Source organism: Pocillopora damicornis, chromosome 14 (genome assembly GCF_964200805.1).
Source record: "Pocillopora damicornis chromosome 14, jaPocDami1.2, whole genome shotgun sequence".
Lineage (NCBI taxonomy): Eukaryota > Metazoa > Cnidaria > Anthozoa > Scleractinia > Pocilloporidae > Pocillopora > Pocillopora damicornis.
This window is the reverse complement of record NC_142683.1, coordinates 15,665,932-15,680,032: the sequence shown is the minus strand read 5'-3', so window position 1 is coordinate 15,680,032 and position 14,101 is coordinate 15,665,932. Positions and strand designations below refer to the sequence as shown.

Genomic DNA, 14,101 nt, shown 5'->3' with positions numbered 1-14,101 from the left:
ATTCTGTCATTTCGGTCACTGTTAAAACTGTCTTTGTTTTGATGCTACTTTTCGACATAGAAAAAGTATGTCGGACAAAAATATTCACCAAAAATAAATATTTTTTTGCCAGCCTCAATAATTTCAGGGGCTTAAGTTAAGATGATAAAACAAAGGATTATGCTGACAGAAATACCGGAGGTCAAGTAAATTCGTTACATGAGGTCACACAATTCGGGTAATATTTAGAGTGAAAATTTGCATATTTGAGCGGTCGAACGAAAAAAATCATTTCTCAAAAACTAAAATATATTTTCACAAAAAAACTGCACCACAATTATTAGGACATATTAGGCTACAAAATATGAAAGTAGGAGAGAAAACGAATTTGGGCGACTTGCCGCTGTTTGTCTGATGCATGTTGACATTAGCTCTTAATTGGCTTCTGGTTTTGTGTCTATGTATCCCTCCCATTCTCAGAAGGGAAAAATATTTATTTTGCAACTGGGTAATATGTTGAGCTGATGTTTACAACCATTTTCAATCACCTTTTTTTCAGGCCAGGATGACTTAAAAGAACAACTTTTTAAGAAGCATCAGTCTTCTTACGGTTGCTATGGCTACAGGAAGAAGTTCAATTAAAGTTCCATGTGAAAATGAAGACTTACCTGACAAAGAAAATGCACCAGATTTTGACGAGGACACTTTACGAGGTGAGCAAGGTTCAACTTCGGCTTCAGTAATTGTTAGAACAATTTCTAGTGGATCAGTTTCAAGGATGCTAGCAGATGTGGAAAAGGATATATACAGAGTATGACCGCTTTAAAGGATATTTGGCCAGTCATGACTCTCTTCTATGATTACAATATGCTGTTCATTGAGAAGATCTATGACACAGAAACCTTTGTTATTTTCTTTTCTAACAGTTCAAAGCAATAACACAAAGTTATAATAAGTTAAGACTTTATTTGATCATCATATAACATCCATTGTAAGTTTGCATCATAGGTACCATCATCATCATCATCATCATCTTTCTATTTCAATGAAACATAATCACTTTGAAACCTTCAACATTCCCTCCTTTCTCCTCGAGCAAGCCACAGGCATTTGATCTTCATCCAAGCCAAAGAGGGTGGGCGGGGGGAGGGGGTTTAACCATGCCTGACTGGCGTTAGGGAATTTGAATAAAAACTGTCACATCTAATTTCCAGTAGAGTACAAGTGTTCATTATCATTGAATATGGAGGTGTTTATGGCAGATAGTGCACTTTCGCTAACAAATGCCTCAGAAGAAATAAGGCTTCAAGGTCTAGGTTTTAAAGCTTGGTCAATTAGTTTTTAAAGCTTGATCAATTAGTTGAAAGTGAAATTGCTAATTATTTCGCCTTTTACATAAGATTGTGTGGGGCATTTTAACATTTTATTAATTTTGCTCAGGGAATAGGAATTTTAGGAAACCTATCTCCAAAATCTCTCATCTCCAGGGGTTTGCCTCGAATTGAGTGATGCTTATAATTCTCATCATTATTCTTACCCATGTTGTCACCTACATTGTTAGCATCATCATAACTATTTAAAATCTGCAGATTTGAAATCTCCGGATCTTGGCAGCTCTGACTATACACGAATAATTATTAACTACGACCACAGACTTTGACACCCATTTTTTAATTTTTTTCGAATTATTTTATTTTTTCTTTGCAGCCACAGCTGATGTTTATAGGAATGAGGGTAATGAGGCCTTCAAGAAAGGAGATTTCATCAATGCTATTCATTTTTATACCAAAGGAATTAAAATGAACTGCAATGACAAAGAACTGAAGGCCAAACTGCACAACAACAGGGCAATTGCACATTCTAAACTTGGTAAGATGATGAGAGCTTTAATATGCATTTTTTTTTTATTTTGAAGCTATTGAGTTGTCAGTAGTAGTTTTCTGAAAAAGGTGATGATTTTGAATGCATGCCCGGAAAAATTTACATCTTATCTTGGCCTCTCAAATAAACAAATAAGTAACCTCTTACCCCAGATATCAATGAGCATCACAAGTTTTTCCCAAAATTATAGTAATGGTAGTTGGTTTGCAACATGTATGGCTAATCAGAGATATTTATTTCAATAACAGGAAATCACCAGGATTCACTAAGGGATGCAGAAGCAGCCATTGAGTTAAATCCAACTTTCCTTAAGGCAATTGTGAGAGGTTAGATATGTTAGCTGTACTATAATAATAACAATAATAATAATAATAAAAACTCAACACTCTAAGGTTAAATGAGGTTAAATGGAGTTCAATCTTGTCTCAATTGACTTTAGTTAAGAGGTCGAGACCACCCTGATGTACATTTGAATCCAGCTCTTGACTGTTACGCCATTACTTTCCATTAATCATGATGAGAATATTATTTTGAACGGGATGAAGATCTCAATGCAGAATGCAAAGCAAAATTTCAGCATGAATATTTTAGTTCCTTAAGTTCAATGAGTCACAGGTGTCAGATATGTTAAGAGCGTGTCCACGAGAGCACCGGGCAGTCGTGCTACATGCCATCTCACCGATTTCAATGAAACTTTACCAGTTTAAAGGGTCTACCCCAAAACTAAAAAAAACAGACTGGTTTCTGTTTTGGTTTTTTCCGGGGGGAGATAGACCACCCCCCGGTTTTTCTTGGTTTTCACCAAGGAAATCGCTTCAAATAGGTAAAATGAATGAAGCTCTCACTGTGATGGTATTTAACCGATTACTTTGAAGATTTGCACGCATATTTTTACATCCTTGGTTAATGTCTGTTGCGAGTATCAGTCAGTTTGATCGACGGCTTGTCAATGAACAGAGGCAAATATACGAATGTGTTTTTAGACTTTTCGATTCATCCAAATATTTGACAACTTTGAGGTCAAATATCTCCCGTTTCCAGAAAGCTGCAACACTTATCTTAATTACCCTTTATAACCCATCATTTCATCTCTGAAAATCATCAAAAAATCTTTGGGCGCTACTGTATTTTTGTCTTGGATACCTTTTAAAATCTGCGACTGTGACAAGTTTCTCTCAACGACACCTGTCAGGCAATTCTTGCTCTAGGCGGTCACTTGACAAAATAAACCTACATTTTTTAGCTCTTTATACAAGATGATTGATCAAGAAAGGTGAGAAATGTGAAAAACTTTCGAGAAAAACTTTCGAGATGCATGTAGACGAAAAATCAGCAGATATGGCTTCTTTACGGCACAAAACATTCATTAGTCTATAATTTGATTATTAATCATCATCATTGCTCATTGTAGGAAATTTCAAAGTCATATACTGCGTGTTGGTCGATATTACTACACGTTCCAGAGTGCTACAACTTCGGCTTTTACAGACGAGAAATTCTGCGCTCTCGCTCGAGAGCAAGCATCAATAGTTCTATCGGACTAAAAACTGTGCTTCTATTCCGAAAATAAAATTAAAATAGTGTTGTCGTTGCCACTTACCGCCATCGAACATTTCCATGCAGAACTCTGCTAAGCTAACATCTGTTGTGTGACCCGAAGACTCTCCGTAGGAATTATTCAAGCGCGTTGTTCATGCTCTCTGCTAGATACCAATTTCAGAATAATCTACAGATCTCTATGATTATTTGCCTGCTTCGATCGTAAAATATCTTCATATTTTTTTCAAGCATTCTATTACTACATATAAATCTACATCTCTCTAGATCGAGTGTTGCCGGCGTTTAATTGCGTGACTTGTAAAATTTTTAAATAAGAACGAGCCAGCAGTAATTTGACAAGTAGGCTTCCTGCAAATTTCCCTTGATGAAATCCCAAGACATAGCCAGTTGGTTTCATGAGCAAAGACAACAAGTATGAAAGAAAAGTGAGATGCAAATGTCTTTTTTTTAGCTTAATAGCAGCTGCACCCTCTCCTGCAGTCTTCGTCTAAATTTTGCAAGGCCACTCCTTATCTTCTGCCTTGTGCAGTCAGTTTCGAATTCTGAAGCTAGATCATTGGCATCGGCCTCTCCGTCCTCATTCATATTTACAGAGGGGGGCCTCATCAATAAAGCAATTTTTGTTACGGCAGATAACCGGCTGAAGTATCGAGCGATTTGCTGCTGTATCAACCGGTCAGTCTGAGACAACATTTCTGGCTGGTGTTGTCTCTTAAACTCGATATTTGGGAAGTCACATTAGAGGCGGTTGCCTTACTAGTTTCCTCCCTTGTCCATCGCACATCTAGGAGATAATTCTCTGCTTTCTGAGAAAAGGTGGCTGTTTTTTGTGTTTTCCAAAGAGCCCATCCAAATTCCACTTGGCTAGTAAGGGATTGTTCGTCAAAATTTTACCTGAGGTCCGACCTTGAACGTAGCCATCCCCTATAGAATGGCAAGCCGGTCTTGGTACATTTCCTCTTGATCTTATCCTAGGCGGAATTTTTTTGTGCAGCTTCACTGTGTTTGTCTTTGTCAGGGTACATTTGGATGGCAGCCAATGACTGAAACGTCTTGGTACACCCTTCTTTTAGCAAGAATATCTCGCTTTCTTGTTTCGTCTATGACGGATTGGGTATAGTTCTCGCGATGACCCACGTTCAGAAATCTGTGCACGTTGCTGATAACCACCCGCTTCTACGATTAGTTTGCTGAAGGTTTCTAATGTGATGAGCCTAGTGAGACCCTGAGGTGCTTCAAACCGTGCCAGTTGGTCTGCGCTATAAACTTGTCGCAGTTCTTAAGTCAGAGGGAGGATCGCCCACCTCTATCTATGTGAGCGCCTCTACAGTACCTGCGTATCCCTAGCAATCATATGATATAAAGTTGATCTCAGTCACAAATCACCAGTAAGGAAAACTGATGTTCAGATAAGCGCTCTTCTTGCCCTTCTTCCTTATTCATTGCCGACTCTAAGATAGCAGCTACAGTAAGCGTTCTATTTAGGTTTACAGTCACCTTGCCGTTACCAGGAAGACTCGCCACCAGCTTTGATTTCTTCTGCCATCTGCAGATTCATCTCTCTCTCACTTTATGTCTCCGATTTTTATGAGGAGGATACTGGCATTTACGAACCCGAGGGTCTGAATCTCACACCAAGTGGTGCACGATATTTGAGGTACATCGTGAAATCGCGGCCTTCGCAATCTCCAAATAAGCCAATACGCGCTAGAATAAGCTCCATCTCGGACGAAACGCATGTTTGGGATACACCGACGTCTCTCAAATGTTTTTTTTAAGCTGTATACCCACGAATTTAGAGGTATGAGCTGTTGCCGTCCCTGTCCAGCGCGAGAAAAATAACATTTGGTTCTACAGTTAGTTGCAAAGGAACAAGACAAGTGCACCATCTTGACTTTATCAATTCGAGTGTTAGATTGAATTGAGGGCTTTTTAGACACTCGATTTCTTATATGGCATCACTATGAAGACATAATAGAACTGATACGCCTACACTACAAAGGATTAAAATGTCTGTTGCGCTGTTGCGAGAAGGAGGAAAATATTACTGGAAGTGTAAACTCTTTTTAAAAAGAGTTTCAGAGACGTTTCAGAGATGTCTATCTTTGATCGGCTGTCACAAAAAAATGACTCCCACTTAAATTTACTAAGAAAAATGAACTTACCAACTCCTTGTTGAAAAAATTGGAATTCATTTGACCGATACGCCGGTTGTTTCAATTTTGCTTTTTCCTCGGGCTGCCATAAAACAGTTCATAAATTGACTAATGAATAAAATGTTTTGAAATACCGTTCGGAATTTGCCTTTTTTTTCTGCGTGCAAATCAAGGGTAGACAAAGTTTTTAAAACATTTGACTAGAATTTCATGGAGTTCACCTCGGTAATTTTCGTCGGCCAGAGTCAAGACGCGCCAAGGTAAGCGACATCGCCCTCCAGTAAAATAATTTTCCAAAGAATAAACGTGGCAAGCGTGAGGAAACGCACATTTTTTTTATCATTGTGATCAAAGCCCAATGATGTACCTAAATTGGTACTTACGGTATCAAACCATCGATTATGACAGGGTGAGCTTAATTTTTCTGTCGAGGTCGACGTGACTTCACATTAGAAGCGTTTTTGACGGAACAAACTAGTGAGCATCACTGCACGAACTGAGAAAGTAAAAACTTGTATTTATCTCTCACGCGTTTCGTCTGACAATAGTAGACTTCATCAAGGATTTTTTCAAGTAGGGTAAATAAGCTTGCTCATAAACAAATAGTAAATAAGTTGTCTCTTTACTATTGAAGTCAGTGGATAGAATACGCCAGCTGCTCCTACGGTGTTATACATGCGTGACATTTTCCGGACGTTACATGTACGAGTACGTGATCCGTTTGAGGGTCACAGATTTAGTGTAAATATTTCACTCCTCAACATCGCCCAATGTCTCTAGTTTACAGAGGTCTTAGAACGTTTTATTATATGGAGTTGCCTTAGGCTACAAGCGAATTTCTCAGGCGTAATTGCCTTTGATTTCTCAATTGATGTTGTCGCAAACACAGTTTTTGGGAGTCACGAGACAAAAAACTTATCAGGACCTAGTTTCGTGTTCTAATGGAAATAAATAGCGAATAAAAACGCATTTTCATTTTGCAAATGAAATTTGAAGTCAAAAAACAGGAAAATAAGATAACAGAAGGATTAAGAACTTTCTAGAAGTGTCTTCTTGAAAAAAAAAAAGATGAACAATTTTTACTTCTCATGAAAGGTCACGCAGTACCCCACAAATACTACAACTACAATACTATACGTGGAATTTCTTGATGATGGAAAGTGGAAAAAAACATTTTCCAGTCTTATTTTCTGGAAACATGACGTAGTTAATGAATTTATGGGGCTACTGGTACTGGCTCCCACCAAATAAGGGGGGCAGAGTTTCCCGTCATTCGCGGTATGGAAAAGCCGAAGTTGTTACACTCGGGAACTTGTACGTCAACAAGCAGGCGACATGTGACTTTAAAATCTCCTCTCCTGTTACAGTTTCCTTATTGTAAACTGTGTGATGATAATAATAGACGATCAAAGTATAGGCTAATGAATGTTTTGTTCTGTAGAAGAGCCCTATGTCCTGATTTTAGCAAATCTTCAAAGTAATATACGACTGAAGAAAGAAACGCTACGATTTTCCCATTGATTTTTCGTCTACATGCATCTCTCTAAACGTGAAATTTTCCATTCCTACAAAAAATCCCGAAAGTTTTCCCATTTTTTACCTTTCTTGATCAATCATCTTGTATAAAGAGCTAAAAAATGTACGTTTATTTTGTCAAGTGACCGCCTAGAGCAAGAATTGCGTGATAGGTGTAGTTGAGAGAAACTTGTCACAGTCGCAGATTTTAAAAGATATCCAAGACAATACGGTAGTGCCCAAAGATTTTTTCGATGATTTTCAGAGATGAAATGATGGGTTATAAAGGGTAATTAAGATTAGTGTCGTAGCTTTCTGGCAACGGGAGATATTTGACCTCAAAGTTGTCAAATATTTGGATGAATCGAAAAGTCTAAAAACACAGTCGTATAGTTGCCTCTATTGATTGACAAGCCGTAGATCAAACTGACTGATACTCGCGCCGCCTATTAACTGAAGATGTAAAAATATGTGTGCAAACCCTCAGAGTAATCGGTTAAATACCATCGCAGTGAGAGCTTCATACACTTTACCTATTTGAAGCGATTTCCTTGGTGAAAACGAAGAAAAACGGGGGGAGGGGGGTCTATCTCCCTCCGGAAAAACTAAAACAGAAACCATTTTTTTTTTTAGTTTTGGGGTAGACCCTTTAAATTGGCAAAGTTTCACTGAAATCGGTGGGATGGCACGTAGCACGACTGCTGGTGTTCTCGTAGACACGCTCTTAAGTCACTATCTGGCTGTTGTAAAAAGAAGCAGTAGGACTTAACTAACTCTTAGTGTTTTTGTGGGAGTTGTTGATCCCAATTTAAATGTTCTTGGAAGTTTTAGTTGTCTTTAAAGCTAAATAAATCTAACTGAAACCTAATAGGGCCTGTTTATTCGTTTCCGTTTAGTTTTTTTGTTTTGTTTTGTTTTGTCTTTTTTTCTTCTGGTCTGTAATGATTTCAATGGTTTCAGCTTCTTTTCTCAGAATTGAGCTACAGTAATAGTATGCTTCTTTGTGTTGTTGCCTACAGGAGCCACTGCTTGTGTTGAATTGAAGAGATTTGAAGAAGCAATCACTTGGTGTGATAAGGGACTAGCTGTATCCTTTGAAGAAATCTTTCATTTTTAACCGTGGATGTAATGGAAATAGTTTCCATAATTTGATGTTTCAAGGGAGAAAATACAAAGAAGGGTATTAATTATGATGGGAACTTGTCAGCTCATATACTTTAAGTGTGTGTTATCAAGAAACGTAGGAAAAGTTATTACCTCATGACTTATTAAAGATATTACTCCTTTTAGCCAATTTGACTTAGTTATACTATCCATGCCAATAACTGATACATTAGTTTAGATAACCCTTTAATTCACAGACCAAGTTTGTAATTATCCTTACTGTTAACCGTACGATTTTTGTAAAGTTAGTTCAAAGAGTTCAGCATTGGATCAACTAATTATCCCCAAATTGATATTTTTTTTTACTCTCAACACTCATCTGATTGATATTGTATTGCTATTGTAAGGAGAAATTCTCTCTTGGTCACTCATGGGAGTTAAAGGGTTAAAAGACTAATATTCATCCATTTTATACATGGTACGTGGGTAGATGATCTTTCTAAAACAAGCCAGAACAAAAAGCTCGGTAATGTTTAGATATCATATGCAGATTTTCTTGACTTTGACCTTTTTCCACTACTTAGAGACTCGGAAACTTTCGTCCTGCTTTCCTATGGACAAACACAGTTAAAGACACGTATTGGTGTTGTAGACTCATTTCTTCCACAGCTGTTAACATTCGTCTGATGTTAAAGCTATATTAATTTAAAAATTGAGCAAGTGCTGCTCACTTTTTGGAAACTAAAATTGGATTAAATTTAGATATTTCGCGTTAAATTTTTAGGCTGCACACTGGAAAAAGATTTTTTGAAATCTAAATTTACTTCATAACTGACTTTAAGACTGAATGTTGATAAAACATCTATCTTTCATGCAAGCCCTCCTAATGGGCCATTTTATAGTTGTGTACTTAGTTGCCAAGCCTTTGATTTGGAGTAAAGCTGAAGATGACCTTGTTGTGATAGAGACCAGTATCTAGAAACGATAATAACAAAGCAGTTTGCTTTAAATAGCAGCAATGTTTTTATCACAACAAGGTCACCCTTAGCCACACTCCTGTTCAAAGGCTTGGGAACCAAGCACGAAAATGTTAAAATGGACTATCATAAATCAATATGATCAGAAAAATAATATTTTTTTGTTTTTTCCAAATTTTTAACCCTTAACATAAAAAAGATTGACAAAAACAATAGGATCTTGTTGTCATTAAGACTTCAGTCTGTCAGTGAGGTGGGAGATAAGTCCATGGAGGAAAAAGATCCTATTAGTCATGACAACGGTAGTGCAAGTTCAGGTGATGTCAAGAAAGTCATAGGTCTCTATAATCGGGGAGAAGAAGCCATAGAGTACCTCAACCTATATCTTAAAAAAACTAAAGAAGTAGGAGACAAGCATGGGGAGGGTAACGCTTATGGCAATCTTGGCAATGCTTATGACCGTCTGGGTGATTTCAAAAAAGCCATAGAGTACCACAACCTACATCTTAAAATAGCTAAAGAAGTAGGAGACAAGCATGGGGAGGGTGTTGCTTATGGCAATCTTGGCAATGCTTATGACCGTCTGGGTGATTTCAAAAAAGCCATAGAGTACCACAACCTAAGTCTTAAAATAGTTGAAGAAGTAGGAGACAAGCATGGGGAGGGTAACGCTTATGGCAATCTTGGCAATGCTTATCGCCGTCTGGGTGATTTCAAAAAAGCCATAGAGTACCACAACCTAAATCTTAAAATAGCTAAAGAAGTAGGAGACAAGCATGGGGAGGGTAACCCTTATGGCAATCTTGGCATTGCTTATGACAGTCTGGGTGATTTCAAAAAAGCCATAGAGTACCACAACCTACATCTTAAAATAGCTAAAGAAGTAGGAGACAAGCATGGGGAGGGTGGTTCTTATGGCAATCTTGGCATTGCTTATAAGAGTCTGGGTGATTTCAAAAAAGCCATAGAGTACCACAACCTACATCTTAAAATAGCTAAAGAAGTAGGAGACAAGCATGGGGAGGGTGGTTCTTATGGCAATCTTGGCATTGCTTATAGGAGTCTGGGTGATTTCAAAAAAGCCATAGAGTACCACAACCTACATCTTAAAATAGCTAAAGAAGTAGGAGACAAGCATGGGGAGGGTAACGCTTATGGCAATCTTGGCAATGCTTATGACCGTCTGGGTGATTTCAAAAAAGCCATAGAGTACCACAACCTACATCTTAAAATAGCTAAAGAAGTAGGAGACAAGCATGGGGAGGGTGTTGCTTATGGCAATCTTGGCAATGCTTATTTTAGTCTGGGTGATTTCAAAAAAGCCATAGAGTACCACAACCTACATCTTAAAATAGCTAAAGAAGTAGGAGACAAGCACGGGGAGGGTAGCGCTTATGGCAATCTTGGCAATGCTTATCAGAGTCTGGGTGATTTCAAAAAAGCCATAGAGTACCACAACCTACATCTTAAAATAGCTAAAGAAGTAGGAGACAAGCATGGGGAGGGTGGTTCTTATGGCAATCTTGGCATTGCTTATCACCGTCTGGGTGATTTCAAAAAAGCCATAGAGTACCACAACCTACATCTTAAAATAGCTAAAGAAGTAGGAGACAAGCATGGGGAGGGTGGTTCTTATGGCAATCTTGGCATTGCTTATAGGAGTCTGGGTGATTTCAAAAAAGCCATAGAGTACCACAACCTACATCTTAAAATAGCTAAAGAAGTAGGAGACAAGCATGGGGAGGGTAACGCTTATGGCAATCTTGGCAATGCTTATGACCGTCTGGGTGATTTCAAAAAAGCCATAGAGTACCACAACCTACATCTTAAAATAGCTAAAGAAGTAGGAGACAAGCATGGGGAGGGTGTTGCTTATGGCAATCTTGGCAATGCTTATGACCGTCTGGGTGATTTCAAAAAAGCCATAGAGTACCACAACCTACATCTTAAAATAGCTAAAGAAGTAGGAGACAAGCACGGGGAGGGTAGCGCTTATGGCAATCTTGGCAATGCTTATCAGAGTCTGGGTGATTTCAAAAAAGCCATAGAGTACCACAACCTACATCTTAAAATAGCTAAAGAAGTAGGAGACAAGCATGGGGAGGGTGTTGCTTACGGCAATCTTGGCATTGCTTATAAGAGTCTGGGTGATTTCAAAAAAGCCATAGAGTACCACAACCTAGATCTTAAAATAGCTAAAGAAGTAGGAGACAAGCACGGGGAGGGTAACGCTTATGGCAATCTTGGCAATGCTTATTTTAGTCTGGGTGATTTCAAAAAAGCCATAGAGTACCACAACCTACATCTTAAAATAGCTAAAGAAGTAGGAGACGAGCATGGGGAGGGTAACGCTTATGGCAATCTTGGCAATGCTTATCACCGTCTGGGTGATTTCAAAAAAGCCATAGAGTACCACAACCTAAATCTTAAAATAGCTAAAGAAGTAGGAGACAAGCATGGGGAGGGTAACGCTTATTCCAATCTTGGTAATGCTTATGGCCGTGTGGGTGATTTCAAAAAAGCCATAGAGTACCACAACCTAAGTCTTAAAATAGCTAAAGAAGTAGGAGACAAATCCTTGGAGGCAATGGCCTACTGTTCATTAGGATGCGTTTTTGAGTTGCAAGGTGGACTGCCAAAAGCCGTTGAACATTACCAAGCTAGCATGAACTTATTCAATTCCTTGAGAGTACTTCTAAAATCTGAAGATGAGTGGAAAGTTAACTTTCGAAATCAGTATCAAATGGCGTATACGGGTTTGTGGAGAGTTCTCGTAGAACAAGGTAATATAGATGAAGCCTTATTTGTTGCTGAGAAAGGACGAGCTCAAGCTCTGTCCGACCTTATGGAATCCAGTTTTTGTGGTGAAGCAAGTCAGCACAAGGCAGGTGATGAAGATTTAGCAGTCACTGCTAAGTCTACATCGATTTGGATGAAACGTTTTTCAAAAGTTTTAAAAAGCGTTCCATCAAACACCGTCTTTCAGGCAGTGGACAAAGCTGACGTCAATCTTTGGGTTGTGTCCGAAGGAAAACAAGTTCAGTTAAGACAAAGTAAACTCAAAGGTTTTGTTTTAGAGAATAGTGGATCTAGCCAGTCCTTTGAGTCGTTCATGCTCGGTGTCTATACACAACTTGGTGTTCGTTCTAATGTGAGATGCGAGAATCGATCTTTAGATGCTTTGAGGGAGGGCCGTTCAAAAGTGGATGAGAAAACCAAAGAAGCCAATCCTCAACCTCACATCCAACAAGACGGATGCTTGAGCACTTTGTATGATATCGTTATGAAGCCAGTGGCTGACTTGATTGAAGGGGATGACCTAATCATTATTCCTGATGGACCCCTGTGGATCGCTCCTTACGCTGCATTGAAGGATGGTAATTCTAAATACCTGTCTGAATCGTTCACAATCCGAGTCGCTCCATCTTTAACAAGTCTTAGACTCATTGCCGATTGCCCAGATGATTATCACAAAAGCAGTGGTGCGTTACTTGTAGGAGATCCGTGGGTATCCGCGGTTACTAACAGCGAGGGAGAGAAAGTCCTCGAGCAGCTTACGTATGCTAAAGAAGAAGTAGAAATGATCGGAAAAATTCTGAATATCACTCCAATCACTGGCAGACAAGCCACGAAACGTGAGGTGTTGAAAAGACTCAGTTCCGTTTCCTTAGTTCACTTTGCGGCACACGGATGTCCGGAAACTGGCGAAATTGCTCTTACACCTGACCTAGACCGAATATCTACTGTGCCTACGGAGAAGGAGGATTACATTTTAACGATTCGAGATGTGTTGAATGTTCAACTTCACGCCAAACTTGTTGTGCTCAGTTGCTGCCACAGTGGTCGGGGCGAGATCAAGGCTGAAGGTGTGGTTGGCATTGCGCGCGCTTTTATGGGGGCTGGTGCTCGGTCTGTTGTGGTGTCCCTGTGGGCGATTGATGACGAGGCTACTCTCCAGTTCATGAAATGCTTTTATCAACACCTTGCAGAAGGTAAACCAACAAGCAAGTCACTGAATCTGGCCATGAAAAGCCTCAGAGAATCAGATGAGTTCCACGAAATCAAATACTGGGCGCCCTTTTTGCTGATTGGAGATGACCTCACGTTTGACCTGATGGCAAAGGAAAGAGAAAATTTGAATAGAAAATCAAATAAATGAGGAAATGTTTTTTTCATCTCAAAAGAATGAAGTAGGAACTTGGAAGGTTTAAGTGTTTCTCTATTTTAAACAATTTTTGGCTATTTTTCTTTACTTTTTATTTTTTTTGTTAAATGGAACTTGAGATGTGCAACTTTACTGTGGTGAAGAAATAAACCAGTCTATTTCATTATATTTTGATCAGTGGAATTGTCATTTTTTGTTACCTTAACAAATTTAAATGCTTGCGAAGAGAACGAAATGCAACAAGGCCTCTGTTATGAACGAGGTTTCCATTTCCACCAACATGTCACTCAGCTCTGTTCCTGTATTACAATCAGTTGTATGGAAAATAATTTAAAGGTTATTTCTTTTACCCAACCAGGGGCTTTTCCACCGGATTTTAATTACCTTTATGCTCTAAGCTTTTGATAAGCAAAGAAACAATTCGTCATTTGCAAAAGTTGGCAAATTTTAATTTCCAAAACTTTGATTGAATTGAATATGTGAATTGATCTTAGACCGTTTTCTACATCATACATTACTTTGTTACAATTTACCTTCATATTTACCAAAAAATTGATTGCCATTTTCAACTCAATCCATTTTAATGCAATCTAATTCTGTCAGTGCCAAGATTGCCATTATAAGCTTAATTTGAAGAAGTAAACATCAGAGATGATGTTATTAAATTTACTAACCACATGTTAAAGACATTACACCTACTTTTAGGGGTGTAGCCAGCCTCTAGTCCCGTAGGCCCGACTTACAATTGTTTTCTGCCCGCTTGA

General features: G+C 38.6%; 1 protein-coding gene across 1 annotated transcript; it reads left to right on the top strand.

Moving 5' to 3' along the window:
- Window positions 1–559: 559 nt before the first annotated feature.
- LOC149034684 (uncharacterized) lies at window positions 560–13,509 on the top strand. Its single transcript, XM_089194456.1, has 5 exons — window positions 560–692; window positions 1,687–1,848; window positions 2,109–2,186; window positions 8,111–8,178; window positions 9,372–13,509. Exons 1-5 carry the CDS (start codon window positions 596–598, stop codon window positions 13,329–13,331), a joined length of 4,365 nt encoding a protein of 1,454 aa, XP_089050582.1. The 5' UTR covers window positions 560–595; the 3' UTR covers window positions 13,332–13,509.
- The last annotated feature ends 592 nt before the right edge of the window (window positions 13,510–14,101 follow it).